General features: G+C 40.7%; 2 protein-coding genes across 3 annotated transcripts in view; both read right to left on the reverse strand.

Annotated features, from left to right (window-relative positions):
* Positions 1 to 665: 665 nt before the first annotated feature.
* LOC107383939 (tetratricopeptide repeat protein 39C) lies at positions 666 to 10,402 on the reverse strand. The gene is made up of 14 exons (XM_015956855.3): positions 10,027 to 10,402; positions 9,231 to 9,279; positions 5,863 to 5,991; positions 5,655 to 5,772; positions 5,156 to 5,534; positions 3,861 to 4,029; positions 3,667 to 3,760; positions 3,476 to 3,583; positions 3,283 to 3,392; positions 3,062 to 3,185; positions 2,873 to 2,970; positions 2,529 to 2,633; positions 2,420 to 2,458; positions 666 to 921 (listed from the first exon to the last, which is right to left on the reverse strand). Exons 1-14 carry the CDS (start codon positions 10,170 to 10,172, stop codon positions 856 to 858), a joined length of 1,734 nt encoding a protein of 577 aa, XP_015812341.3. The 5' UTR covers positions 10,173 to 10,402; the 3' UTR covers positions 666 to 855.
* Positions 10,403 to 12,053: 1,651 nt separating this feature from the next.
* Positions 12,054 to 24,940, reverse strand: part of LOC107383938 (laminin subunit alpha-3) — a 70,382-nt gene continuing 57,495 nt past the window's right edge. Inside the window, exons 53-77 of one of the 2 annotated variants that reach the window (XM_054740465.2) lie at positions 24,591 to 24,732; positions 24,399 to 24,498; positions 24,204 to 24,320; positions 23,958 to 24,128; positions 23,717 to 23,868; positions 23,455 to 23,643; positions 23,235 to 23,383; positions 22,984 to 23,146; positions 22,765 to 22,892; positions 22,004 to 22,151; positions 21,786 to 21,890; positions 21,514 to 21,671; positions 21,297 to 21,414; positions 21,071 to 21,211; positions 20,838 to 20,968; positions 19,319 to 19,453; positions 19,067 to 19,187; positions 16,882 to 17,015; positions 16,595 to 16,775; positions 15,307 to 15,465; positions 15,055 to 15,220; positions 14,705 to 14,853; positions 14,429 to 14,522; positions 13,895 to 14,014; positions 12,054 to 12,851 (exon numbers count right to left, since the gene is read on the reverse strand). In XM_054740465.2, the coding sequence (XP_054596440.2) occupies positions 12,712 to 12,851; positions 13,895 to 14,014; positions 14,429 to 14,522; positions 14,705 to 14,853; positions 15,055 to 15,220; positions 15,307 to 15,465; positions 16,595 to 16,775; positions 16,882 to 17,015; positions 19,067 to 19,187; positions 19,319 to 19,453; positions 20,838 to 20,968; positions 21,071 to 21,211; positions 21,297 to 21,414; positions 21,514 to 21,671; positions 21,786 to 21,890; positions 22,004 to 22,151; positions 22,765 to 22,892; positions 22,984 to 23,146; positions 23,235 to 23,383; positions 23,455 to 23,643; positions 23,717 to 23,868; positions 23,958 to 24,128; positions 24,204 to 24,320; positions 24,399 to 24,498; positions 24,591 to 24,732 (3,511 nt within the window). In that variant the 3' untranslated portion in view covers positions 12,054 to 12,711. Of the gene's footprint in view, positions 12,852 to 13,894; positions 14,015 to 14,428; positions 14,523 to 14,704; positions 14,854 to 15,054; positions 15,221 to 15,306; positions 15,466 to 16,594; positions 16,776 to 16,881; positions 17,016 to 18,559; positions 18,788 to 19,066; positions 19,188 to 19,318; positions 19,454 to 20,837; positions 20,969 to 21,070; positions 21,212 to 21,296; positions 21,415 to 21,513; positions 21,672 to 21,785; positions 21,891 to 22,003; positions 22,152 to 22,764; positions 22,893 to 22,983; positions 23,147 to 23,234; positions 23,384 to 23,454; positions 23,644 to 23,716; positions 23,869 to 23,957; positions 24,129 to 24,203; positions 24,321 to 24,398; positions 24,499 to 24,590; positions 24,733 to 24,940 lie in introns of those variants that run through there. The other variant, XM_054740474.2, reaches the window with a different exon arrangement.

Below are 24,940 nucleotides of genomic sequence, written 5' to 3' on the forward strand. Positions count from 1 at the left end.
TCCTCTCCCCGGCCACCTCCACCAGCTCCTCCAGCAGGACCCCAAGGCGTTCCTGGACCAGATTGGAGATGTAACCTCTCCAACGTGTCCTGGGTCGACCCGGGGGCCTCCTGCCAGCAGGACATGCCCGAAACACCTCCCCAGGGAGGTGTCCAGGAGGCATCCTGACCAGATGCCCAAACCACCTCAACTGACTCCTTTCAATCCGGAGGAGCAGCGGTTCTACTCCGAGTCCCTCTCGAATGTCCGAGCTCCTCACCCTATCTCTAAGGCTGAGCCCGGCCACCCTACGGAGGAAACTCATTTCGGCCGCTTGTATCCGCGATCTCGTTCTTTCGGTCATTACCCAAAGCTCATGACCATAGTTGAGGATTGGGACGTAGATCGACCGGTAAATCGAGAGCCTGGCTTTCTGGCTCAGCTCCCTCTTCACCACGACAGATCGGCTCAGCGTCCGCATCACTGCAGACGCCGAACCAATCCGCCTGTCGATCTCCCGATCCCTCCTACCCTCACTCATGAACAAGACCCCGAGATACTTAAACTCCTCCACCTGAGGTAGGACCTCTCTCCCGACCCGGAGTCGGCAAGCCACCCTTTTCCGGTCCGGTTTTCTTTCATAAACTATGTAAACAACATTATGTGCTAATGTTTTGTGCAGTAAAGTAAACTTTCTAACATTTCTCCATGAAGCATTTCATATTTTAAATGAAGTTTTGGTTCATAAGTTTAAAAGTACAAAAAAAAATACGATACATTATTCAAAGTTCAGAGTTGTTTTGTGGCTTTAGGAGAGAATTTTCCTGCATTTACTTCAATGCAGACAAAACCTCGAGGCTGGGCTGCTCCTCTCGTTCAGGCGAGAGCCGAGTGAATGCGAACGTGGAGTCTGTTCTCAAAGTCATACCCAGCATAGTCCTCCTGCACAAAAATGATGCAAACAGGGTGGGTAAAATGATTTCTACTTTGTCATCAACACATACAGATCAATGCACCCACTGGCCAATCTGGTAGAAGGACACTCATTAATAATAGACAGCAGAACCGCTCCTCCTGTCACGCAGGAAGGAGATCTGTCTTCGACAGTGAAGGACTCTGAATGGAAATCTCCAGCAGTGTTCAGAGAAATGAGCTGCTCCAGGCTTCCTTATGAGCTACTGCTGCCAGACAAAATGAAAACTCATTTTGGAGACGCAGGAAGCTGCGTTTGGATGGGGTGTTGTCTTTTTTTTGCTGTGATTTAATTATTTCTGAGGACAAAAAAAATCCAATAAGTGGTCAACTTCTCATTAAAGGTGTGGAACACATCTAATCAATGCATTTACAGTAACCTCTAGCAGGAATAAATGCGTTTTAAGTTGTTCTCTGAGGGAAAAAACACCGGTGCACCATTTCAAGGAGCTAGAAGTGAGCCACATCACAGCTGAACTTCAGACGGTAGGTTCTGGAGTCTTTGTGGATATTTGGACATCTCACCTCAAACTGGATAACAGCAACACGACTCTACCACTAACCGCAGATAACACAATCTTGAAGGAGCTTCTGTCGTGTGGTAGCGTTGCTAATGCTAACGGTTAGCTTCTACTTGTCGGGACGTTGTCTGCTGATTCCTGGACGCTAAACCAACAACAGCCTTCCCCATCGCAAGTCAAGATGGGTGAGTCTATGAATGTTAAGTGACAATGTGATGTAGTGCTGTCAGGATTTTCCAATCCTAAAGTTTCACCACCTATCTTCAATCAGAAGCTAATTTAGGAGATAGTGTGAGAGACCGTTTTCATGTTCAGCCTGCATGAAAAACTCAGTGACTGATTATATTCAGAAAAAAAACATTTTAAGAATAGTTTTTTCTGTGTTCTACACCTTTAAATGATCCCGTTCATCCATGGTTTCTCAAAATTAGGAGAAATGTGGAGTTTTTCCTCACAAGGCACCATCTAGAGGCGAAAAAAATGTTTTGTGCCTTAAACCCCTCTGTACGTCCTCAAATGCTTGCACACGCTACAGATGGCGACCACATGAAGAGGCAGAGGAGAATGAAGGACAAATTTAGCCGTGGTATAAAGTGCCTGAAATATGTAAACACATTAGTAAATACACTATCGTGGACCGGAACACAAGTGTTATGGTGGCAGGATACCACAGAAAGGCGCAAAGCTTACATGATATTAAAGTACAGAGTCAGACAATCACTTTTATGAATTTGTAAAATTCCTAAAAAGGGGAAACTCCCGATTTCTGCTTTAGGACACCAAGTACTACATTTTGTAGCTTTGTAACAAGAGTTTGGTATATTCAGTAAGTCACAGTTTCTAAGAGGAACGCAGATTCCTGTTGTGACCATCATTTAACTGGATTTTGCCAGATTTAAAAAAACCATAAAACCACAAAAGAAAACTATACAGAAAGCTTACTGTACCTTAGCCTGGAGCATTAGCATCCGACCCTTGGCAGCAGTCTGGGTGGAAAGAAAAGTTACATTTAAAACGTGACTCCACCACGTACGCGCACACACACAGAAAATCTACCTCAGGGGAATTTAGCAGAACACAGCCCAGTTCGTAGCAAGAGTAGGGCTGCACGTAGGAATTGCTCAGACGACCAGCCTCGTCCCTTGCTGCCAGATGGAAATACTGTTAACATAAAGTAAAAATGAAAAAAAAAAATATAATTATTTCATTAAAAGATGATAAAATGGAAAAATAAAATAAAGGAAAACTAGCAAAGCTAATCATCACTTTTCCATCACGGGTGCCTCTACAAGCATGAATTAGTTATATCTATAAGTTGAGCTATTAAGTGCAGTGCAGCATGCTGTGCAACAAGTAAACACTGTATTATTAATGCATTTGATTATTAACCACCCAGGTACCTGCATGGCATCTGTGGTGTTATGGAGGCATTTGTTAATGGCACCGAGAAGCAGATTCTTCAGGCCGGTGCTCGAGGCGTCGTCAATCCCCTGCAAGACTAAAATAAATCCACATGTAGTTCATCTTAGTGTCTGAAAACTGCAAATGAAATGAGAAGAGTAGACTCTGATGGAGGTCACTTATTTTACCACGTGTCATTGTCTGCAGATTGGCAGTGGAACAGTTGGGCAGTGCTTTCCACAAATATAGAATCTCAATCACAGACAAGATGCAGAGCTCTTTGGATGGACTGGGGCTTGCAAGCCTCTCCGCCTGAGTAAATAAAATATACACACACACACACACACACACAGCATTTTTTCATTTACAGTTTACTCCATAACAGAAAATACCTCTACAAGTTACTCACCCTCTTCATTGAAAACAACTCAATCTGATTGTTTTTGCGCTTGAAAAGTTTTTGGACATCCCTGAAAACAGAAATGGCTCCAGCCAGATCACCAGCTGCTCCTTGGCATGCTGCAACATGCAACAAATCCAACAGGTCATTACGCAGAATTCACCAAAAACAAGGAAATTCAGGTTCTCCTATAATCCACTACCTCCTGTTAAATAGGCGTAGTAGCACTGGGACCAGCGAGATTCATCCTTAAGTCGCTGAAACGCTCGGTAGGCTTCTCTGTACTTCAGCTCGATCATGCTGCACCAACCTGAACGAGTCAATCAGAAATGATGATACAGTCTAAGTAAAAGCGTTGGGATTTCTAATCTGATGGGCAAAAATAAATGGTACCTATTTCATATAAGCACACGTGTTGAATCTCCCTCTGGTCAGAGGCCAGATCTAAGGCATCACGGAAGAACGTCAAGGCACTGCTGATCTGGCACTAGCAAAGAGGAATGGTCACATTATAGACAGGAAGCTCTTCCTAAAAAGAGGGTGGAGCTTACACCAATCAGAAACGTGGTCTATATACAACTCCTCACCTCAAGGCGTTGAATCCTGCCTTTGAAGAACATGAAGAGGGAGGAGTTTGGATAGGTGGCCTCTCTTTGTTTGAGGATGGATTTGGCTATAGTTAGGCCTGCGTGTGTGTCTGAGCCATCGAGAGCAAAGAAGGGCTGCACCACCGTGTGGTACCACAACAGAGCCAGGCTGCAGAGCAAGCAGAGATGATCCAGTCAACTCAAACAGTGTGGTGTGCTTTCAGAAGGTACAAAATCATACAACGTGCTAACCTTGAAGGTAATCAGATTACAGATTACTGCTTAATATTTAGTTTTTCTGATCGGTTATGAATGCACGGTGAAAATGCCCGGGGGGGGGGGGGGGGGGGGGGGTAGAAGTTATGATGAACTGATAGGGGGCAGTGCTGAGCCCCACAGACAGGTTCACAACAAAATATAACATTATGGCTCAAAGTAGAGCTGGGCGATATGGCCTAAATCAATATCACGATGCATTGAGGATTTCACCTTGATAACGATAAATGGATAACTACAGGTATGCGCAGAAACAAAAGTTGTCCACTAGATGGGGCTGCCACATGTATTACATCAGTCACATTTTTATGTAACTCAAGGTGGTTCAGCCTAGCCTAGTGAACTAGACCAAATTCTTGCTTTGCAAAGTTTGGTCTAGGCATGCTCCATTGGAACCTCCGCAGCTCCTACCAGGACTCTGGCTGGCCAATCACAGCTCTCTAGAGGGGTTTCAAACACATAAAGAGCTGTGATTGGTCCATAATGGTGGGCCAATCATAGTGCTTTATCTGCTTAGTGAACAAATCACAGAGCTTTATCCGCTTTGTGGGCCAATCAGGGCACTCTATATGCCTGGTGGGTGGGATGATGCAACAGAGTGAAACAAGAGTATGTCACATTCATTGTCCAGTGGAATGCGGAGATCATTTGAAAGACAACGGTAGAACCCGCCCCACAACCGAGAGCCGTCAATGGAGCATGGCCAGACTAAATAATACATTTATTTAGTCTGGCTTGTCAGGCTAGGTTCAGCCTCTTAGTGACATGAATGTTGCCAACCTACACACATCTTTTGCTTTTTATATTATCAAATTTATTGGCATGGGGAAAAATTATCCCGATAAGTGTCAGAAATTTCCATAACGATAAATTTTCGATTTATTGCCCAGCCCTAGCTCAAAAATAAAGGATAATTTATGAAATAACAAGAAAAGCTAAAACCCTTTCTTTAAAGGTGTGGGGCAATAGCTAGACACTTTCTATTTCTGCCACACAGATTCACAAACATACTCACTCACGTCGCTAATGGGGCCTTCATGTCCTTACTATCGCTGGCGTACATGAGGGCCGACAGTCCTTGGTGTCGGTCTCCAGGGAAACCCAGCAGGTTGACAATCTTTAGCAGGTGTGGCGGCACCATAGAGATGCACAGGTGGAAAAGGCCGTAACCAAAGCTGACCGACCCTTTCAGCCGATCCAGAACCTCGGGGCTGATGCCGTTCGATCTGTGAGACGGACTCGGTCCACTTGAGGAGGAGCGAGCGCGATCAGAGGAGTCAGAGGTGGAAGCCTCAGGAGCTCTCCTTTTGCCTCCTTCTTGCAGATGTGTGATGTCGTTGTAGCATTTGTTGTACATCTTCCAGGCTTTGCGGAGGATCCACCCTCCTTTGATATATGCTGAGAACGTAAGCAGAGGTCAGAGGAAAATGCCATCCTTTGCAACTGGTATTAAAACAAAGATGATTTTATGAGAGAAGTCTCTACAAAGAATCAATGAAGACTAAAAGGCTCAAATACCTGACAGCTCTTGCTTTATGAAAGACAGAACAGCAAGGTAAACCTGACAGTCTGCGATGATGATCTGTCTCTGGAGTCGGTCCACAGCAGCCGACCCCGACCTCTGAGAGTGTGTGTGCTGAAGCAAACATATAACAGAGAATGCAGGAAAATCAGCACCTCCAGCCTGCTTTTCAGGCAAACTCCGCTTATAAAAGAGATGGCTTACACTGCGCTTGATCTTGTTTTTAATGGTTTCAATGACACCAGCATTTTCACTCTCACACAGTTTCTCTGTAGCTTTGAGGTCCTCAAAGGCCATCTGCATTTTCTCTTCTTCAAACGTCATGACGGCGTTCTGCAAAAACAAATATTCAAAAACAAGTCTCATTAAATTAAAAAATGTCAATCTAAATGTCGTCGTCTTCCTCCGCTTATCCAGGTCCGGGTCGCGGGGGCAGCATCCCAACTAGGGAGCTCCAGACCGTCCTCTCCCCGGCCACCTCCACCAGCTCCTCCGGCAGGACCCCAAGGCGTTCCTGGACCAGATTGGAGATGTAACCTCTCCAACGTGTCCTGGGTCGACCCGGGGGCCTCCTGCCGGCAGGACATGCCTGAAACACCTCCCCAGGGAGGCGTCCAGGAGGCATCCTGACCAGATGCCCAAACCACCTCAACTGACTCCTTTCAATCCGGAGGAGCAGCGGTTCTACTCCGAGTCCCTCCCGAATTTCCGAGCTCCTCACCCTATCTCTAAGGCTGAGCCCGGCCACCCTACGGAGGAAACTCATTTCGGCCGCTTGTATCCGCGATCTCGTTCTTTCGGTCTTTACCCAAAGCTCATGACCATAGGTGAGGATTGGGACGTAGATCGACCGGTAAATCGAGAGCCTGGCTTTCTGGCTCAGCTCCCTCTTCACCACGACAGATCTGCTCAGCGTCCGCATCACTGCAGACGCCGAACCGATCCGCCTGTCGATCTCCCGATCCCTCCTACCCTCACTCGTGAACAAGACCCCGAGATACTTAAACTCCTGCACTTGAGGTAGGACCTCTCTCCCGACCCGGAGTTGGCAAGTAAGTTAAATCTAAATGTTTAAAATAAAAAAGTGATCTTCAGATTAACAACAGTGTCAAAAAAATACAGGAAAAAAGAACCAATTTCAAACACATTATGTGTTATAAATAAGGTTGGGCATCGAGCATCGAACCAACTGCTAGTTTTTCCTGGAATCGTTCAAAGTTTTTTTTTTATTCCTAGTTTCGATTCCCAGAATGCCAACAAAAGAGAAATCCGTGGCTGATCGTGAAAAATAAACATGATCTGCAAATTGTGATCAACGCTTTTCAGGGCTGATCACACCAGCTGTGTGTGTGAAGCACGAGTTCCCCCTCCCCCCACCCGGCGTGCAGCAGCCATATCTAAACAAACGCGTCTGCCGAACTTTTACTCCGTAAACTTTAATTCCTGCAGCGTAGAGGAAACTTGTTAAAATACGCCAACACGGTGGATTTAATAGAAGCTTTAAAGAACAAACTCTGGCCAGTGTGAGGCAAGTTTGTCTCACTGCAGAAATAAAAACACACACGGAGCGTCAGCAGTCAGACACAGACGCTTGAGCGTCAGAAGACTGAACAATAACCTGTAGAATAATTAACGTCATCATGCTAGAGAAGCTTCTCTGTGGTGGACCACACCAGCTTCTGCCACAATAAATAATTATAATAATAAATAACATTTTTTATTTACTTTCTGAACTATTTCAGTTGAGTTTTAATGTTTAAAATCTGTTAGATTGTTACTGACAGCAGCTACATTTAAGTTTCACTTTCTGTTCTGACTGAATGGTCGCTGCAGCATGGAGAAGTAGTTCTCAGTAGGGCCCTACCGATAATATCGGCCAGCCGATATTATCGGTAGGGCCGATATTATCGGCCGATATTGCACTACCTATCCAGCAGATGGCGCCTGCTTTATGAACTCATGTTGTGTGGCTCCATTCCTTTGAACTTTGAACACAAATTATTGTTTTGGAACTTTTTTATTTATTTATTCTTATTTATGTTTCTTATGTGCAATTATTTCCTGTCCAGGGTGAATAAGTTCACCAAGTTAACTTCCACAGAGTGTTACTTTGTTACAAAGCACAAGTATTACGTTTTATTTATTGTTGCATTTTTATTATTTTAATATTCTTATAGGGATCTTCTGTCCCTAAACTTGTGTGTGTTGTTAGATTCCCCAGAGTTAGCTAGTCAGAAAAAACATGTTGTAACCAGTTGTTTCAGCATAAAGCAATGGAAGGGAAGGCTTGCATTCACCTACATAAAAAACGCTACAGTGTATGTGAATTCACTTACATTGTTTTATGCTAAACTAAGAAAACCAACTGCTGCCAGATCATATTGGGCTGGTTATAAAATGCTTTTTCTGACTTGTCCAACTCTGGGGAATCTTAACAAGACACAATTTTACTGAGTGGTGGAATATTCCTTTAAGTTAAAATGAATTTGTGAAAACCACAGTATACAAGAAAAAACTTGAATGTTAGATTTATGCTGTGACTGAGTTTGTGTGTTCTGCTGTTTCTGAGATCTGCTAAATAAATCTTATTTGCATTACTTGGAAACCCGAGTGAGTTACTGAGACAGTTCTTTGGTGTGTGATAGAGAAATAAGTTAGCATCAAAAAGGCAGAGAATTAAGGGTTTAAGCTTAAGGAATTTTTTTTTCTTTTTTTTTTGTGAGGGAGATTTATCGGTCATTACATCGGCTATCGGCCTTTGTTGAAAGTTTTATATCGGTATCGGTCCCAAATAAAACATATCGGTCGGGCTTTAGTTCTCAGTCATCCTGGACATGATCATCCTGAGAGTTTTAGCTGAAAACAGCTGGACGTTTCTGGATATGTTGGAGACATTTAGCCTCTCATCCCAGAGGCTTCTTCCAGACTTTGGTTGTGGTCAGAAACAAACACACTGGTTGTGCTGCAAGTCTTTCTAATTGGCTTCTCGTTCGTTAGGTCCTTTTGGACAAAGGCATATGGATGTTTAGGATTACACATCGGTCTATTTGGGTTAATTCTATGCATAATAAAAATAGAGGTTTTACGTATCATGCCTGATGAAAAGTCAATGTATTAATATAATCAATAAGCATGTCATTTGTACTTTTAATTACTGATAAACATAAGGATAGATCCAATAATGAGATAATAATCAAGTGAAAACTTTTAGTTTTCTGAGGCTTTTTTATTCTAATGCTTGATTCACTTGTGTTCAAATACATCAATTATAAGAAGTTTGGACTGATTCGTCAACAAAATGAATGTCAGGAATAATCTTTAAAAGAATACATTTGAAAATAAAAATTGGATTCAAAGATGAGAATTTTCATTTTACTGTGAGGACACAACTTTAATTAGCCACATGTCTGTTTTAGTGCCAGAATTTAAAAACGTTCTAACAAAAAAATTACCTACAAGGAAAAAAAAATAATAATAATAAATGCTAAAACACAAGAAAGCAACTCGATATTGGATCTAAATGATTTGGAACATTGTAGGAACACACGTCAGTGACCGAACCGCAAACTCACCAGAAAACTCACAAAACTGGCCCCAAAACTCATCAAAGGACTGTGGTTCCTGAAAAAACAAGACTATTAAGTAATGCTGTGAAACAACAACAGACCTATAGAGCAACATTAAAAAATAAATAAATGTTTTAAGCCTTCGTGTGACAGATCCTTCATGTAAAGGCACATAAACACATTAAATTGACCTCAGCTGACTGGGGGGAACTCCAGTGGTCATGTTTGATGCTTCCAGACATCAGCTCTGAGTCTTTCACCTCCCTCCATGTTTTCTTGCGGATGCATTCAAATCAGGCTGACACTTGCTGAGATTCATTAGTGCGAGTGGTGACATTTTGCCTTTCACCAGGGGTCAGGACACATAGGGGCTGCCCTTCTGTGGCATCAACATGGAAGTTTACAGCACCACCCTTCTGCTTTAGATCATTGTGATTACGGCAAAGCCTGCATGACACTATACAATGTCTGCAGTCAGGTGGTCAAAGTATGTGTCTATGCTTTATAATGAGCCACGTTGTCTAACTATTGATAATAATATTGTTGCACATCTGTAAGGAACTAAAACTTTAGATGTTCATAATGGAAACTTCTATTTGGTTACCAGGTGAAGCTGAAACTTTCTGCAGCGACATTTCAGGTAAACTAACCTGCTAAGCAAGCACTTCCCCTTTAGGGTAAAGACTGTTAGAGCAAGTAAAGCAGCCTGTCACGATGCATAATTAAAAAACCTGTATCTGTGCGCAACTAGTCTAGTCTAGAGTATTTTCTTGAAATACTGAAAGCAAAACAAACATGTAACCTGTATGTCCTGAAGAGCTCATCACTTTCCTTGAATCCATTGTTCAGCAGCATATTGATTCCTGTCAGAGCCAACTCTGCGTCGTTTATCCGCTCCGTCTTCTTCCCCTCCGCGCTCCCCGGTGTTGGTTCTGCTGGGGCCGCCATTGGACACCGGACGCCGCCGGAGGCGAGGTGCGAAACGCGGCTGAAGGGGGAAAGGCAAAGGGGCGGCCGAGCGGTATTTTGGGATGGTTTACTTACTGTCCAAACAGCCTCCACCCGTGGCGCAGTTCTGAACGACCGCTGTCATGCCTGTATATATTATTAATTATGAGACTACTAACGGAACCGGAGCACTCAACATCAGCCTGAATGGTGACCTAACGACCGCGGTGTGAGACGTCCGCCTGCCGGGGTTCCGTATTCTGTCTGACCGGTGGCGTGTGATCCTCTGTGTCAGGAAGCGTGATGCCTTCACTTGCTCCCCGGAAATTTCCCCTTTCCAAAAAGTGCCGAGAAAACCCTGAACTGCAAACTAGTTCTGAAAGTCCCTTGTGACGACATAAATGACAATTCCTGAGTGTATTGTGAGTCAACATTGAAAATATAAAGCACTTTTCCTGAATGTTTTTGGAAAAGTTTTCTAGTAGGATTCAGTACGATAAAGACTGGTCTTCTGAATCAGGATGATTTAGTCCTTGTTACAATTGTTTTTATATATAAAATCTGTTTTTTTAATGACCATCATTTGCAGCATTTTTAAGTAAATTATTTTATTCAAGGAAGTATTAAATCCTTGCAAAAATCAAATTATTTCACCAGTGTATCGATGATTTAGTTTGAGAATTGAAAGTTATTGTTTTCTGTTTATTTTCTGCACACTTAGCTTTTATTTATTTATTTGTTTGTTTGTATTTTCATTGACTGGCTTTTCCTTTATATTTTCTGCTGATTTAATCTTTTTAAATTACACTTTTGTGTGACATGCCTTGTTAAGCCTTGAGTGAAAGTGTTAAGTCACTCATTACTCTATCTTTAGGTGTATTTCATACTTCAAAAACTTTGGCTCTTCTTTTTTTGCTTATTTTTTTATTAGTATCTTGAAATTTAAAAAAATTGCATTTTGAAGCTCACACCGTAATTATTTGTTAGATTTCTGCCCTACTGAAAATAAAATAGAATAGCAATTTTAAAGGAAAGGGTCTACGTTACCCCAGCACCACACTGGGTGGTGAATGGATGTTTTTTCTTTCTTTTTTAAAATTTATCTCAACAGTTGTGTTTTTATACCCAAATTCATAAGAAGAGTTTCTAAAATCAACCTATATGTTGCATGTAACACTTGCCTCAGAAACACATGTTTGCATTCACAGCTGCCACTTTTACTATGTTTAACATTTTGCATCAAATCTTTTTAAAATCAGACTGAGAATCCTTGAGACTGATCCCCAGTGTTGTAACTGCCTTCTGTATTTTGTACATAAAATAGCTGTGTAACAGAAAAATTTAGTAACTGTAACTTTTGCAGCCTCTTGGCAGGGACTGTCTTAAAAATTTGGTTTTTAATCTCAATGGGACCTTCCTGGTAAAATAAATAATGTATGTAAATGCTTTTCCACATTCCAGTTTACTAATTTAACCAAACCCATTATTGTAAACCAAAAGTACAATTTAAAGTTCAAATGTAAAAAAAATGCTCGTTGTTACAGTGCGTTCATTCGAATTATATTTTTATGACAAGAAAACTATAACAACACTGATGGAAATGAGTCATAAGGTAGGAATGCATGTCCAAATGTATCCAAATAAACTGTCTTTTTTAATTTACACATGTTTTCTGATTCAATCGTATATAAATGTACAAAAGAAAAAGGTAAACACTTGCATGTGGATAAGATTCAATTTGTTCAAAATATGTGGTAACTTCATTAAATGGTCCCAAACATAACTGTTCAGAATAAAAATAAAACAGCAATTAGCCTCCGACCAGTTGTTTAACAGAAAAATGCTAAATTCATGGAGTAAATAAAATTATTGAAAAAAATTCCATGCAGAAGGAATGCAAAATGGGAGGACATCTCAAAACAAATGAGAAGGAAAAATGGTGCAAAAACCACGGTGTGTGTTCAACTCATTAAAGCACAGAAGTCTACATGCTGGCTTGTGAATATGAGTACATAATAGCTTGGAAACCTCAAAAATGTAGTTCAAATAAGCACAGAAGGTGTAAACGTAATTATTCTTGTATAAACTTTGGAGTTCAGCTAAAGAAAAACCTACAAACAAATGACATCAGTTAGTTTTCTTCATCACAATTACAGCACCATAAAGAATGCATTGTTTGTTTTCTTAAAGTGCAGGTTGACCATAACAAAGTCCTGACCAATCACACACCTGTTCAGTAGCATTTGGTTGATGTTGACAAAGCACTGGACCGACACACCTGACTATGTTGCAGCTGTTTCAAAATGCATTCAGAAATGACATATTTGATTATTTTTACAAAATAAATATACATTTATAACAAAGCAGCAAAAATGATTTACCTGTTGGCTGCTGCTCACACTCACACACATAAAACACTCCTCAATTCACACATTCTGACACACAAACACATTCTCGGTCTTTTGACAGATTGCACATAGCTGGTGGTGGACATGGTCCCAAAGGTTTCTTGATTCATGATGCGGTGAGATGTTTCTGCTCAGCCTGGGCATTCTTTGAGGTTCAAAGAGCCAAACACGCCTGACGACCTGTCAAAGGAGACTGGTACGTCATTGATCCTCATTTCCTGGATGCATCCCACGAAGGGCGATTTTACCGGCAACATTTGATGCAACGTTCCTGCAGGAAAAAAGTGGCGGTGGTCAACGGGTGGGTACTTGCATTACTTTGTCTTATTTAAAGGTGTGGAACACATGTTTAATCAATCCATTTGCGGTGTTATCTAGTAGGAATGAATGCTTTGCGAGTCGTACTCAGGGGTCAAAATACATCGGTGCACCATTTACAGGAACTAGAAGGGAGCCACATCACAGCTGAGCTAAAGGGGGCAGGTTTTGTAGTCTTATTTTTATGATATTTGGACATCTCACCTCAGATTGGATAACAGCAACGCAACTCTACCTCTGACTTGCTACGTGGAGTCTTTATCTCCATAAATAACAAGCCTGGAGGAGTTCTGTTGTGTGGTGAAGTTGCTAATGCTAATGGTTAGCTTCTACTTGGTTTCCTGGATGCTAAACGAACAACAGCTTTCCCATCACAATTCAAGATGAATGAATTAATGAATGTTAAGTGACAGTGTGATGTAGATCTGTCAGGCTTTTCAAATCCTAGCATTTCACTGTCTATGATCTATCAGAAGCTATAAGGCAGGAGATAAGTGTAGGAGACTTTTTTTCATGTTCAGTCTGCATGAAAAACTCAGAGACCAATTATTATCAGAAATAATATTTTAAAAATGTTTTTTCAGTGTTCTACACGTTGAATTATTTGTGCTTTATGTAGTATTGGTAGGTAGCCCTTTACCTGTCTGGTAAACCAATTGGTAGAGTATGTCCGTACATCTCACTGAAACATTTAATTAACATAACAAGAAAAAAATAATAAAAATATTCTAAAAAATATTAAAATGTTTGAAGAAAAGGCAATACATTATTGCATTGCATTATCATTACTCTAATATTACAAATATTATTTTATTACTATTAATAATTTGCATTACACTAAAACCCTTATTGTCCCAAATGAAACACACACACACACACACACACACATATATGTATATATATATATATATATATATATATATATATATATATATATATATATATATATATATATATTTTTTTTTTTTTATGTGTGTTTACCTGACTAACACTTACCAGGAACGCCACCCACAAACAGAGGGTCTCTGGTCAAAGTGAAAGTGGAAGAAGGTGGTCCAATCTTGTAGTTGTCTGTTGTGTCCACAGATAGCTGTATTACATTTTTCATCTTTATCACTGAAAGACAAAAGAAAAGTAGCATGATGTACAAATACACTTTCCTGCCAAAAAGTGATTGAAAATTATGCCATTAAAGAACAAAGCACAAAGATACAGCTTGTAGTTGTAGAAAAGATGAGATAACAAAGTAAATGTAGAAATTATTGTGATTGTGGAAGATGGCACCATTACCGTCGCATACTGATTGGGCTAACGGCACAAACATAATCTAAAATGACACTGGTACACGACTGAATTAGAAAATGTTGCTGAGGAAAACGTTTTACTGTCCAAATTTCTTATAGAAAATATGAGTTTTGCTAAAAGAAACTGATGCAGCTTCGGGAGGAACAGCATCACAGCAAAAAAGCTGTAGTCAAAGCTCGTGCTCTTACAAAACAGAACATTTCAGCTGTGTTTATTACATTCTACCTGAAATTTTATGAAAGTTTCCATCACATAAAGACGTTTTTGGCTTCACCGACACCACAAACTCTCCTTTTCCTTGGTTCACCCTCACCACCACCTGCAAAGGAGAACACAAGCACACTTTTTATTCCCCTTTCACCTAACCAAACAAGTCACCTGGTCATTTGGATTGCAAATGTTTCAATGCGATTTCGATACAGTGTTATGATCCAACAACCTGGTGCTGCAAAGATGAAAAAGTCTCCAACATGGCAACAGCATCGAGAAATGCATTCTCACCTCTCCTCGGAACATGTAGACAGTGAGAAAGTGGCCCATCACATCTGGATTCCTACTGGAATCCCCAACATGGAGCAGGAGGGCTGACTGAGTGCGAGGACGTACGTTAAACAGCAGCTCCAAGGTGGAACCCACGACAAAAGAATCATCTGAGACAGGACGATAAATGTCGAAACTGATAATGTGAATCCAATAGGGGAAAATTAAAACCTCCGTTATAATAATAATAATAATTATTATTATTATTATTATTATTATTGCAGGCTTTTAAGTTCTTTTTATGCTATTATACTCACTAGAGTCCAGAAACCTGCAGTTTAACTGAGCTCTAATAATCATGACATACTCACTAATAACAATATGCGCTCCATTTCCTGAGAAATACACCCCTCGTTGCGTCTGCCCCTCAAAGCAGGGTCCTGCACCGTGGTTGGCAGTTGGGTTGGACATTTGGGCTCCATTCATTTTAAAGTTACGCAAGCAACCAGACACACTCTGTTTCGGAAGGGCCTTTGACTAGTGCAAGAATACACTTGATTAGAAATACTTTTTGTGAGGCTGTTTTTTTTTTTCTTTGGTCATTTTGAGATTTCCTTTCTTACCTTTAGCTCTTTGTGAAAGGTCTCTGGGGCAGTGCCCAGGTAAACAGGCGGCATGAACTGCTGCATGGATTTCAGCTCAGCACTTGTCAGCTGACCATCCTGAGCTCTAATCCCATCCACGACCAATCTGAACTTCTTCTTTTCCAGACTGAATACAACCTGCAGAAAATTAAACATGAACTAAGAGTGATTTTTAAATAAACTGAGAAAAGTATTATCTGCTGCACAAATTGAGGAACATTTTAGTTATTGTTTAAAAAAATATATGATTAGGGATGTCAGATATTATCATCAGCCAATGTTGGCATTAAATGCTTTAAATGTTGGCAGAAATAAACTGAATCTGTTTTTACTCTTTTACAGTAATTACACAACATTTCAATACCACACACACATATTATACTTCAAACTCTTCAGCGACTTCTCTTTTCACTTAAGATGGCCAAATATGACAAATCAGAGGTTGTTTTGAGATGTGTTTGTTTGTTTGGCACAACTGGCATGTTTAACTATGCATGATAGGAGGTATACTGAGTTGGTTGAGGTGGCTTGGACACCTGGTTAGGATGCCTCCTGGACCTGGTTGAGGTGTTCTGGGTACATCCGACAGGGAGAGCTAAAGGGCTAATTAGGATTGGGACACGATGGAAGGATTATTGTTTCACGGCTGGCCTGGGAATGCTTTAGGATTTCCCCGGAGGAGCTAGCTCAAGTGGGATAGGGACGTCTGGGCCTCTCTGCTTTGGCTGCTGGCCCTGCAACCAGGATAAGTGGAGGAAAATAATAATAATAATAATAATAATAATGCATTGAACTTATATAGCGCTTTTCAAGACCCCGAAAGACGCTTTCACACACTAGCACATTCACACACTGCTAGTGATGGTAAGCTACTTGTAGCCACAGCCGCCCTGGGGAGGTCTGACAGAGGCGAGGCTGCCATTTGGCGCCGTCGGCCCCTCTGACCACCACTAACACAGGCAAGTTGGGTGAAGTGTCTTGCCCAAGGACACAACAGCAGGATACCCCTGGCGGGAGCTGGAATCGAGCCCATGACCCTCCGATCATGAGGCAACCCGCTCTACCACCTGAGCTACTGCTGCCCCCCAAAATAGATGGATATATAGCATATATGTGATGTTAATTATCTAAAATTATGTTTTTAATGAGGGAGGACCCTGCATATATTGGTACTGGTTTATATCAGTATCAGAAATTAAAAATTAGACTACATCGGTCAAGAAATGCTTATCGAACATCCCTAATTAATATCTACATATCCACAGACCGAGTGCCACTTTCCATCGTTGTATTTCTCTCGATTGAAGATCTCTTTCTGTTTGGCCACTGACAGCCTGATCCTGCCTTTGGACATGTACAAGGCCAGGTGAGATTGCCCTCCTCTGGTTGCAGCAAAGAACAGCAGACCTTCAGGAGACCGAGTCCTCACATCAAGAGAGAAATGAGGCCTGTACAGAAAAGAGGGGGGGGGGGGGGGGAACGGACGACATCCTGATGTCTGATGTCATGAGTGTTTGATTGTTGAAAATAAATAAAATAAAGTTTATCTCTCACCTGGGCTGCAAAACCTGTAGTGGAAGGCTATAGGTCAGGCTGCTAGCTGGTCCACTCATTCGGTAAGCATGATGTACTTGAGCAGGAAGCTCACACTGAGCTACACTTTCATTTATTACTTGCAGCACGCTGTCCTAAAGCAGCACAAAAACACACAGCAGAAGCATTTCAGTACAAGCTGGTGCATGCACAGGTCTGAGAAAAACTCTGGATGACCTCCAACCTGTCAGTGAAAGAGATGCTGCAAAATAATCATGTTTGACCAACGAATAAAGAGCATTCTGCTTTCCAAGTGACTTTAATCTTGTTGCCAATCGTTCAGGTGTCCTTATTTATTCCTTTAGAATAAAGTTAACATTCCATCTGCATGTTTTTGTCCGTACAGTAAACAGAAGGTTTAAAGGAACAAGGTAATTAGAAATTATGCATTACTGCAACCAGTAAATAATAATAAATTATAATTTAGAATAATAGCTTAAATAAAAATGAAGCTGCTTGTACTTTTTTTCAGCTGATTAATCAATTGTAAATAAACTAATACCTGGTTTGATCAAATAGTGTGGCTTGTTAATATTTGACGTGAGCAGTATAGGAATCCTAGATTTAAGCAGTCATGCATGTTTTTTGGAGGTTAGTCATGGTTAGACTAAAGCATTTTTGATGCCTTATGTTCATTATATTTTAATTTAAAACTGTTACATGCTTTCACATCTCTGAATTATTTAATAGTTGTTAACATTTGTTGCTAGCGCCCAGGTTTATTGTGAATTTATTTACAGCCCAAAGTGGAGCAATCTCTCTCAGAAATAATAAAATCACATACAGATGTTGTTGAAATGTTAAACATAAAATGTAAAAATAAGACATATAATCCTCTTAAACACAACTATAGGACTTTTTGTATGTTTCAGTATAAAAGCTGTGGAATTTGGACTGAATTTGACCTTTTTTAGTATTTTGACACGTTTGACTTTTATTCTAGAGTAAGCGTTATGTTTCTCATTCTGCCAAGAATGTTTTATTCATCTAATTCATCTGTTGCCAACAAAGGCTGAGGAATATTTTGTTCCAAACCAATTATCATATTTTTCTAGTGAAGCCTGCATGACTGATGACATGATTGCAGGAATCAGAGCTGTATTGATGGATCAGAAGATAATAAAGCAGACTTTCAAAGGTAGTTGAACATTAAAAGTACATATTTCTCCTCAACGCTAAAGTGAAAAATCCTTTCATTTCTTCTCAAGGTCTGCTTCTGTCTCTCTCTCTCTCTCTCTCTCTCTCTCTCTCTCTCTCTCTCTCTCTTTCTCTCTCTCTCTCTCTCTCTCTCTCTCTCTCTCTCACACACACACACATAATTATATATGTTTATATCTAAAATCTTTTTTATCTAAAAATCTATTTCTATGCATGTAGACACACACACACACACACACACACACACACACAGATAGATATACTTGGAGGTAGCTTTCATTCTTTAAATTTCAAAATAAAAGTTTTGAATTGACATTTGTAATCTGTATGCTGTAAATCTTATCGTGTCATTTGATTTAAAGGAAATATGTTTCAGTTTAGTGATCAGACATTATTGTGTGCAAGTCATTAGTGAGTTACAGGGGTTGTGCTTGTGAATGACTGTTAGGGAATCACATGGAAGAAGGAGAAGAGACGCAGAATCATTTCAAGGTTATTATTTACATGGCTGTAGGTGTAGAATATGAATAGATTAAATACAATCAATTTTCTTGATCATTTTGGTTTCTGAAGCATTCATGCAAGACTTTTTTTATTGGAGTACACTGCAGTTAAATGAGCGGGATCCACAGCTAAAGAGGAGTCAGGATTTCAAGTCAGTGTTAGATTCTTGTCCACATCAGCAGGTGTGAGGAATCCTTCTTCATCTCTGGAAATAAGGCAGCAGAATTTTATTTAAACACAATTGGGTCAGAAAAAATAAGTTGACTACGTTTGATTTACTTACGTTCAATGAGAGGAGTCAATTATTCTCCATAAAACCACAAGTTAATAACAGTTATACTGTGACTCAACATGGATTTTCTGATATTTTCTAAATTATCTAAGAAAAAAACTCACCTACCTAAAAATGTATTTTAAAGAATTTTACCAGATCAGATATGTTCTAATCCAGATTAGAGTATAAACAAACGTTAACAGCTATTACCTTTTTTGCGTTGCGGTCGAGCATCAGTTGAACTGGACTGATGGCCGTACACACATCCAGCTTGACCTCTCCAGAATCCTGAAAGCTGCTCAGGTCCTCAGCTTTGTACAGGTTGCCAGGCCTAAAACAAAAAAATAACCCACACATATATATATCTATATATGCAAACTATCACCTTGTGACTTCTTTTGATAATAATAAGAAAAGGTCAGTGCATTACAGTATGTGTAATGAGAAAGTTCATAAAATCACCTCCTAGTGTAGAAGTTGGAAATGCAGCCGCTAAATTTCCCATTTCCCAGAACCACTTCACCACCTGTCTCAGGAATGGATGTGGTACCAGGCTGTACTTGACCAATATCGTCATCGTCCACACGCAACATAGTGCTGGAAAAAAACACACCATCCACCAGCAGAGTCATAAATTAGATTTTTTTTTTTCAAAAAAGCTTCTGCACTGATATTGTCCAATTTAATTGCTAAGAAATCAGATGTAACACGTAAACCAATAAGAGCTACGCCTGATTCATGCTTCTCTGTCAGCTCCGCAAGGGAGAGACACGCACGGATTGACGGAAGCGTTTTGCTCTCATGCTTCTCTGTCTCCTGGAGTGTTGCAAAGCAATTCCCCGCCAGGACAACAGAGGGCGTAGCGCTGTTCTGTGGTATCCTGTCATGTATCCGGTCTAAGATAGTGTGTTTATATTGTGTTTTTTGTATATAAGAGACTTTTTAACGGACAAATTTGTCTCTCATCCTCCTCCACCTCTTCATGCGCTCGCCACCTCTAAACCCACGTTTCCTGTCATTTCCGTCCACAAATAAAACGCTTGCAGCGCATCTTTTCACTCCTCCATTCACGGGGAATGAAACGTTCATGTTTTTAGAGTTTTTTCTTCAAGCTGCTCCATGTCTGCCGCTAGTCATCCTCGGCTCTCTTTATGTTTTTGAGGGCGCAATGGCAGCGATGTAGACGACAGCGGCATCCTGACCAATCACAAGCTTGCGCTGTCCGTCTCGACAGATGGATGTTTAGAAAACAGAACTCGACTCCGTGCGTCCTTGCGGAGCTCTCCAGCAGACCCGCAAGGACGGATAATGGCGTTGCGTGTCTCCGCACTGATGCAGACGGAGAAGCATGAATCAGGCTGTAATCATCTGTTTTATCTGTCCTTGATTCTCATGATGTCTCATGTCTCATGATGTGGTCTGACCATGACTCATCGACAGCTCAGTGGGGAAAAAGCTACGTTCATGTACGTTCGTCTTTCAAACGATCTCTGCCTACAACTGGACAGTGGTAGGACCAATCAGAGCAACAAACAATCAGACGTATTCATTGCTGCAAATATCAGCCAGTGGGGCAGTTCGCCATGCTCCATCAAAGAAGAAGTTAATAAGTTCCTTTTCAAGATAAACGACTTAACTTCTTCTATCTGCTCTTGTCTCAAAGAAAAGCCCAAGTCTACATCATCCAAAGTTGATGCGAAAGCTGTTTCAAGCGAGCGACAATCCTGAGCCGACGCCATCTTTGTAGTTTTTATCTGTCACAGCTCTGGTGCTAAACCTGCCTAATGTCTCTCTACAAACATGAGACTCAGTGATTGGCCAGACCTAAAATTGTTTGGGCCAATGGTAAACCATCTGAGGCTACAATAGAGCGTGGCTAGACCAAGAAACTTTTCCCAACGGTTTGTCTAGATTTCTGAGCCAGATGTTTGCATTTTCTTTTTGAAAAACCAAATGTGGACTAATGTCTTCATGTGTCTACCTTCCTCCTCTTCTGGTGACAGTCAAGTAATGCCAAAGCCCATCATGGTACTGTTTGTTAGATTTCCACATCTTGCCGTCCAAACTCAAAATCACATTGCCATTTTCCAACGTAAGGCCAACCTCATTGGCCTGGAGGAAGAGAAAGAACATGAATACAAGGTTTTGAAACTAGACTAAGATTTCAGTATTCTAACAAAAGTTATTGTTGCATAATCAGATGTAAAGACCAACCAGTTGTTTGTCCTGCAGAATAAGGCCCTGACTCTCTGTGCTCTTGAATCCAAGAGAAATCGTGATGTCATCGCCCAAAGTGATGCCTGTGATGCTGGTTGAAAGGGAGCTCCCCAAACTGAACTGTGCTTTGCGTGAAATCTAAATAGAATAGACATCAGCTCATTAGTTGAAACATCTAGGAACAGGGCAGTGGTGTGAATATTTACTAAGATGAACTTCGTACAAGTGAAGCTGTAGGGCAGCCTTTACTTATGCCCACCGACTCCGTCAGACTCTGGAAGACTGTGTTCAGCTTGAAATTTTTCACGCATCCCTTTAATGGTCGTGTAGTGATGTTAAATCTTAAAGGAGAGAAGAAAAATTAAGATATCTGCAAGCAAAATGGTAAAAATCTAAGTTATAATCTGTATTTAGAAAATAAAGTATTCACTATGACATACTTGTCCCTCAGATCTTGTGTTAAACCACCGAGATAGAATGCTTTGAAGTCTTTGAGACTGTATGGAATGCCACTGAGCTGAATTTGTTCATCGCCCACGCTTAGTCGAAGTACTCCACTGGTGGTCATAATTAGGTTAATGTCAATCCCTTGTGTTGCCTGAAAGTGCAGCAAAGTGCAAATCAATGCCTCCTTTCTGAAGGAAATGTGTCAGTAATGAGACATAAATTACAAACAAGCAGAAAGCAAAAACACCCAGAAAAAGACACTTACTGGGAATATTTTCTTGTTATCTGGCAAGCCGACAGGAGACTGTTTAAGTTGAGAACCGTACAAAAATATGGCTCCGTTTTCTATGGTCAAAAACAAATATTCATCCTGTGTCAAAGAGAAGTTAAATAATGATAAAGTTAATTCAGATGAACTTTGTAATTCTAGTCATTTATATAAGTCATCACATAAAACATTCAAATTGAAACAAATATGTTTACCTGGCCTTCTATAAAAAAGAGCAGCCCGTTTTTGGAGTAAGTAAGGACACTCATCCCACCCCTGAACAGTGAAGAGACTCCTTGATCTATTGGCACTGTTCCATACCCGGTGCCTTCATAAAAGTCCGAATCAACTGGAAGTAAGTATCTGGGTGAAATAAAGATTCAGTCAGATTATAGAACTATTGTTGCTCCAATTATTAGTATTCTAGTAATTATGACCGAAAACTGCAACAATAAAAGGTGCTAAGTAATAGTCAGAAACTATTGTTGATAGTTAAAGAGCAAGTCAACCCCTACCAGAGTCTAACTCCACTCCCACTTCATGTTTGAAAAATGCAACACATGCTGTTGCCTGGCAGACCGAGAGGGCGGAGCCGCTAACAAATACACACACACTCAGGCTCACAACAGCATTGTGACATCATAATGTACCAGTTTACATCATAGCATACTTCTTATCCAATAGCGGTGGCAGATTTAAATTAAAATACAGTGCAGAGTTTTTACCTGACAACGGCACAACACTGCCAGTTTTAGGTAGAATATTTAAATTTTAACTAAGATGCACTGAAGTGCCAAATTATTGACGACACGGGTCTGCAGCACGATTAGACACTCGTTTATTTAGTTTATCAGCAAAAAAATGTTTATTTGGGGGTGACTTGCTCTTTAAACCTTTACCCAGGGATAAGATGGACACTAACAACTGAAACTAGACACAAAACAAAGAGCTAAATCCCTCAGCATGTTTGTCATACCTTTTGCAAGGAGACACCTTGTTCACATTCTCTACACTTTGGAAATTGTAGAGACCCAGAATTTTGTCGTTGAAAGAGAAGAATTCAATGCAGCCTGTATAATTTGGGTACCTCATGGAGGCTGGCGGCTGAGGAGAACAAAAGCAGCAGAAGGTACTAAATACCCGAATTTTCTATAAATTCTGAATGGATATGGGTATTTTTGATCTTGGTTCTCACATTAAAGTTAGCAGGGTAGCCTCCGACGTAGAAAACTACGTCACTAGGACTGAGATCCATGAGGTCTTTGGACTCCTGTCCTTGCTTGCTGTTAAAAAATGGATCATCTGGTTTTTTGGAGGATATTTTTTTGGTCAAGATGACCTGTGCATCTTGGTAAATTCTGAATCATAAGAAAGAAAAAAAATTATTTCCATTCGAACTCTTTTATTTTCTTGTCACGTTCAGGCAGAGCTTCAATCAAACTGTACCTGCGAAAGTCCACTTGGTCGAACAGGGACTGCTCCGAGTCAGACGTCGTAATGGAATGTGACTGTATCTCATATTCGACGCCGTTGAGTTTGTACAAGCCGTACAGAATGTTGCTCCTCAAAACCAGGCCGATGTAATTCTTAGAGGACTGCAACACAAAGCTCGTTAGTGTAAAATTCAAAGCTTCACAAAGCGTTAAGTGGATTTTGATTTCCTCACATCTCTGTTGCCAAGGTACAACACAAACAGGCCTCCTGGTGTCTGCCTGCGTCTGCGAGCTCCGTCTCCCCTGCTTGTGGGCCTCTGCAGTGACAGTGACAGAGCTGTGAACGCTCTCAGATCGTCCAGGTTCTGTGGTGGACGCAGCTCTGCATGAGAGTCCCCAGTAAACATCATAGGGACTGCAACCTGGAGATGAGGCACAAATGATTGACAGCTTCACCCGACGTCACACGCATGTGTTTACAGAGCTGGAGCTCACCCGGTTGGCTGCATCTCTAGCTTGTTCTATCAGCTCCTTGATGTTCTTTATGCTCTCTGTGATGTTGTTAACTTGTGGGAACTGCGAGGTCAGGTTTTCCACCTCTGAGATCTTTTGAGTCAGAGATGGGATCGTGTTCAGCAGATTCTTCACTGGAGTGAAAGTCAGAGGAAAAAGCTGTGTAAACAAATGAACGCAAAACTTCCTGATTATTCCTGAGGAATTATTTACTAAATCTCACCAGACTGGTCCACATCATTGAGTGCGTTGCTTAGGTTGGCATTTGTGGGGGTGATTTGGATCTTATCGATCTGCTGTTTGATGTCGTTGAGTCTGTTCATTGTGTTAGTGGCTGAGTTATTGGCAGAAGCCGCTTTTGTCTTTGCATCTTCGATCATCCGTCGAACATCATCTGATTGGAAAAGTTACAACATTTAGTAAAAAATTAGACAGTAATCCAATGACTGCTTGTCTTGCACCACTCTACCTGTATTAGTGGCGTTTAATTGGCTCTGAACATCCAGGAGGTCCTTCTCGAGAGCTTTCTTCTTGTTCTCAGCTTTTTCCAGGCGAGACTTCAGCTGACTGAGATCCTTAGCCGTGTCTGTGACAGAAAAACAAGGTTAACAAGGATGCTTTTAAAATGTCTTTAAAACAATTGCATGACAGTGTGTCTTCACACCCTGAAGATCTTTTTCTGAGTCCTGTGCACTTTTTAGCAGAGTATCACCCTTGTCCTTCAGCTCTTTTGATTTTTGAGTGAGGTTCTGATTAATTACATTCTAAAGAAAGAAAAAAACACTTGTAAAAGTGACGTCAAACCAAGAATACATTTGTGTAGTTAAAGTAGAAGGGTTTTAGGAGCGTGGCTTACATCCAGCGCTGTGTCTGCAGCAACTTTGGCCTCATTAGCAGCTGCTTCTGCAGCATTTATGGCATCTGTGATGTTCTTGTAGGCCTCAATGGCGTTTTTTGCATCACGCACCTCGGTAAGTCCACTGGCATTTTTCACAGCGCTATTACACAAAATAAGATAGGAAGAAAATAAGTAAAGGAAGATGAAAGTTTAATGAATTAAACTGTTTTGTGTGAAAGAAACGTACAAATAAAAAGATTTCTTGCAGATTTTATAGAATTTTGCTGCCTGACATCAGCTTAAATGCTTAAATGATATCAAAGTTTCCTTTTATATTTTTTTAAAGAAAGTTTTCCTCTGATAGATGA

The sequence above is a fragment of the Nothobranchius furzeri genome, chromosome 11 (assembly GCF_043380555.1).
Source record: "Nothobranchius furzeri strain GRZ-AD chromosome 11, NfurGRZ-RIMD1, whole genome shotgun sequence".
NCBI classification, from domain to species: Eukaryota; Metazoa; Chordata; class Actinopteri; order Cyprinodontiformes; family Nothobranchiidae; genus Nothobranchius; species Nothobranchius furzeri.

Excerpts from the sequence above, each read along its gene's own strand:
- LOC107383939 (XM_015956855.3), bottom strand. The coding sequence starts at position 10,172 with ATGGCGGCCCCAGCAGAACCAACACCGGGGAGCGCGGAGGGGAAGAAG. Across the intron at positions 5,535-5,654 it reads CATAAAGCAAGAGCTGTCAG|CATATATCAAAGGAGGGTGG; the intron begins GTATTTGAGCCT and ends TTACGTTCTCAG. Across the intron at positions 922-2,419 it reads TGCTAATGCTCCAGGCTAAG|GAGGACTATGCTGGGTATGA; the intron begins GTACAGTAAGCT and ends ATTTTTGTGCAG.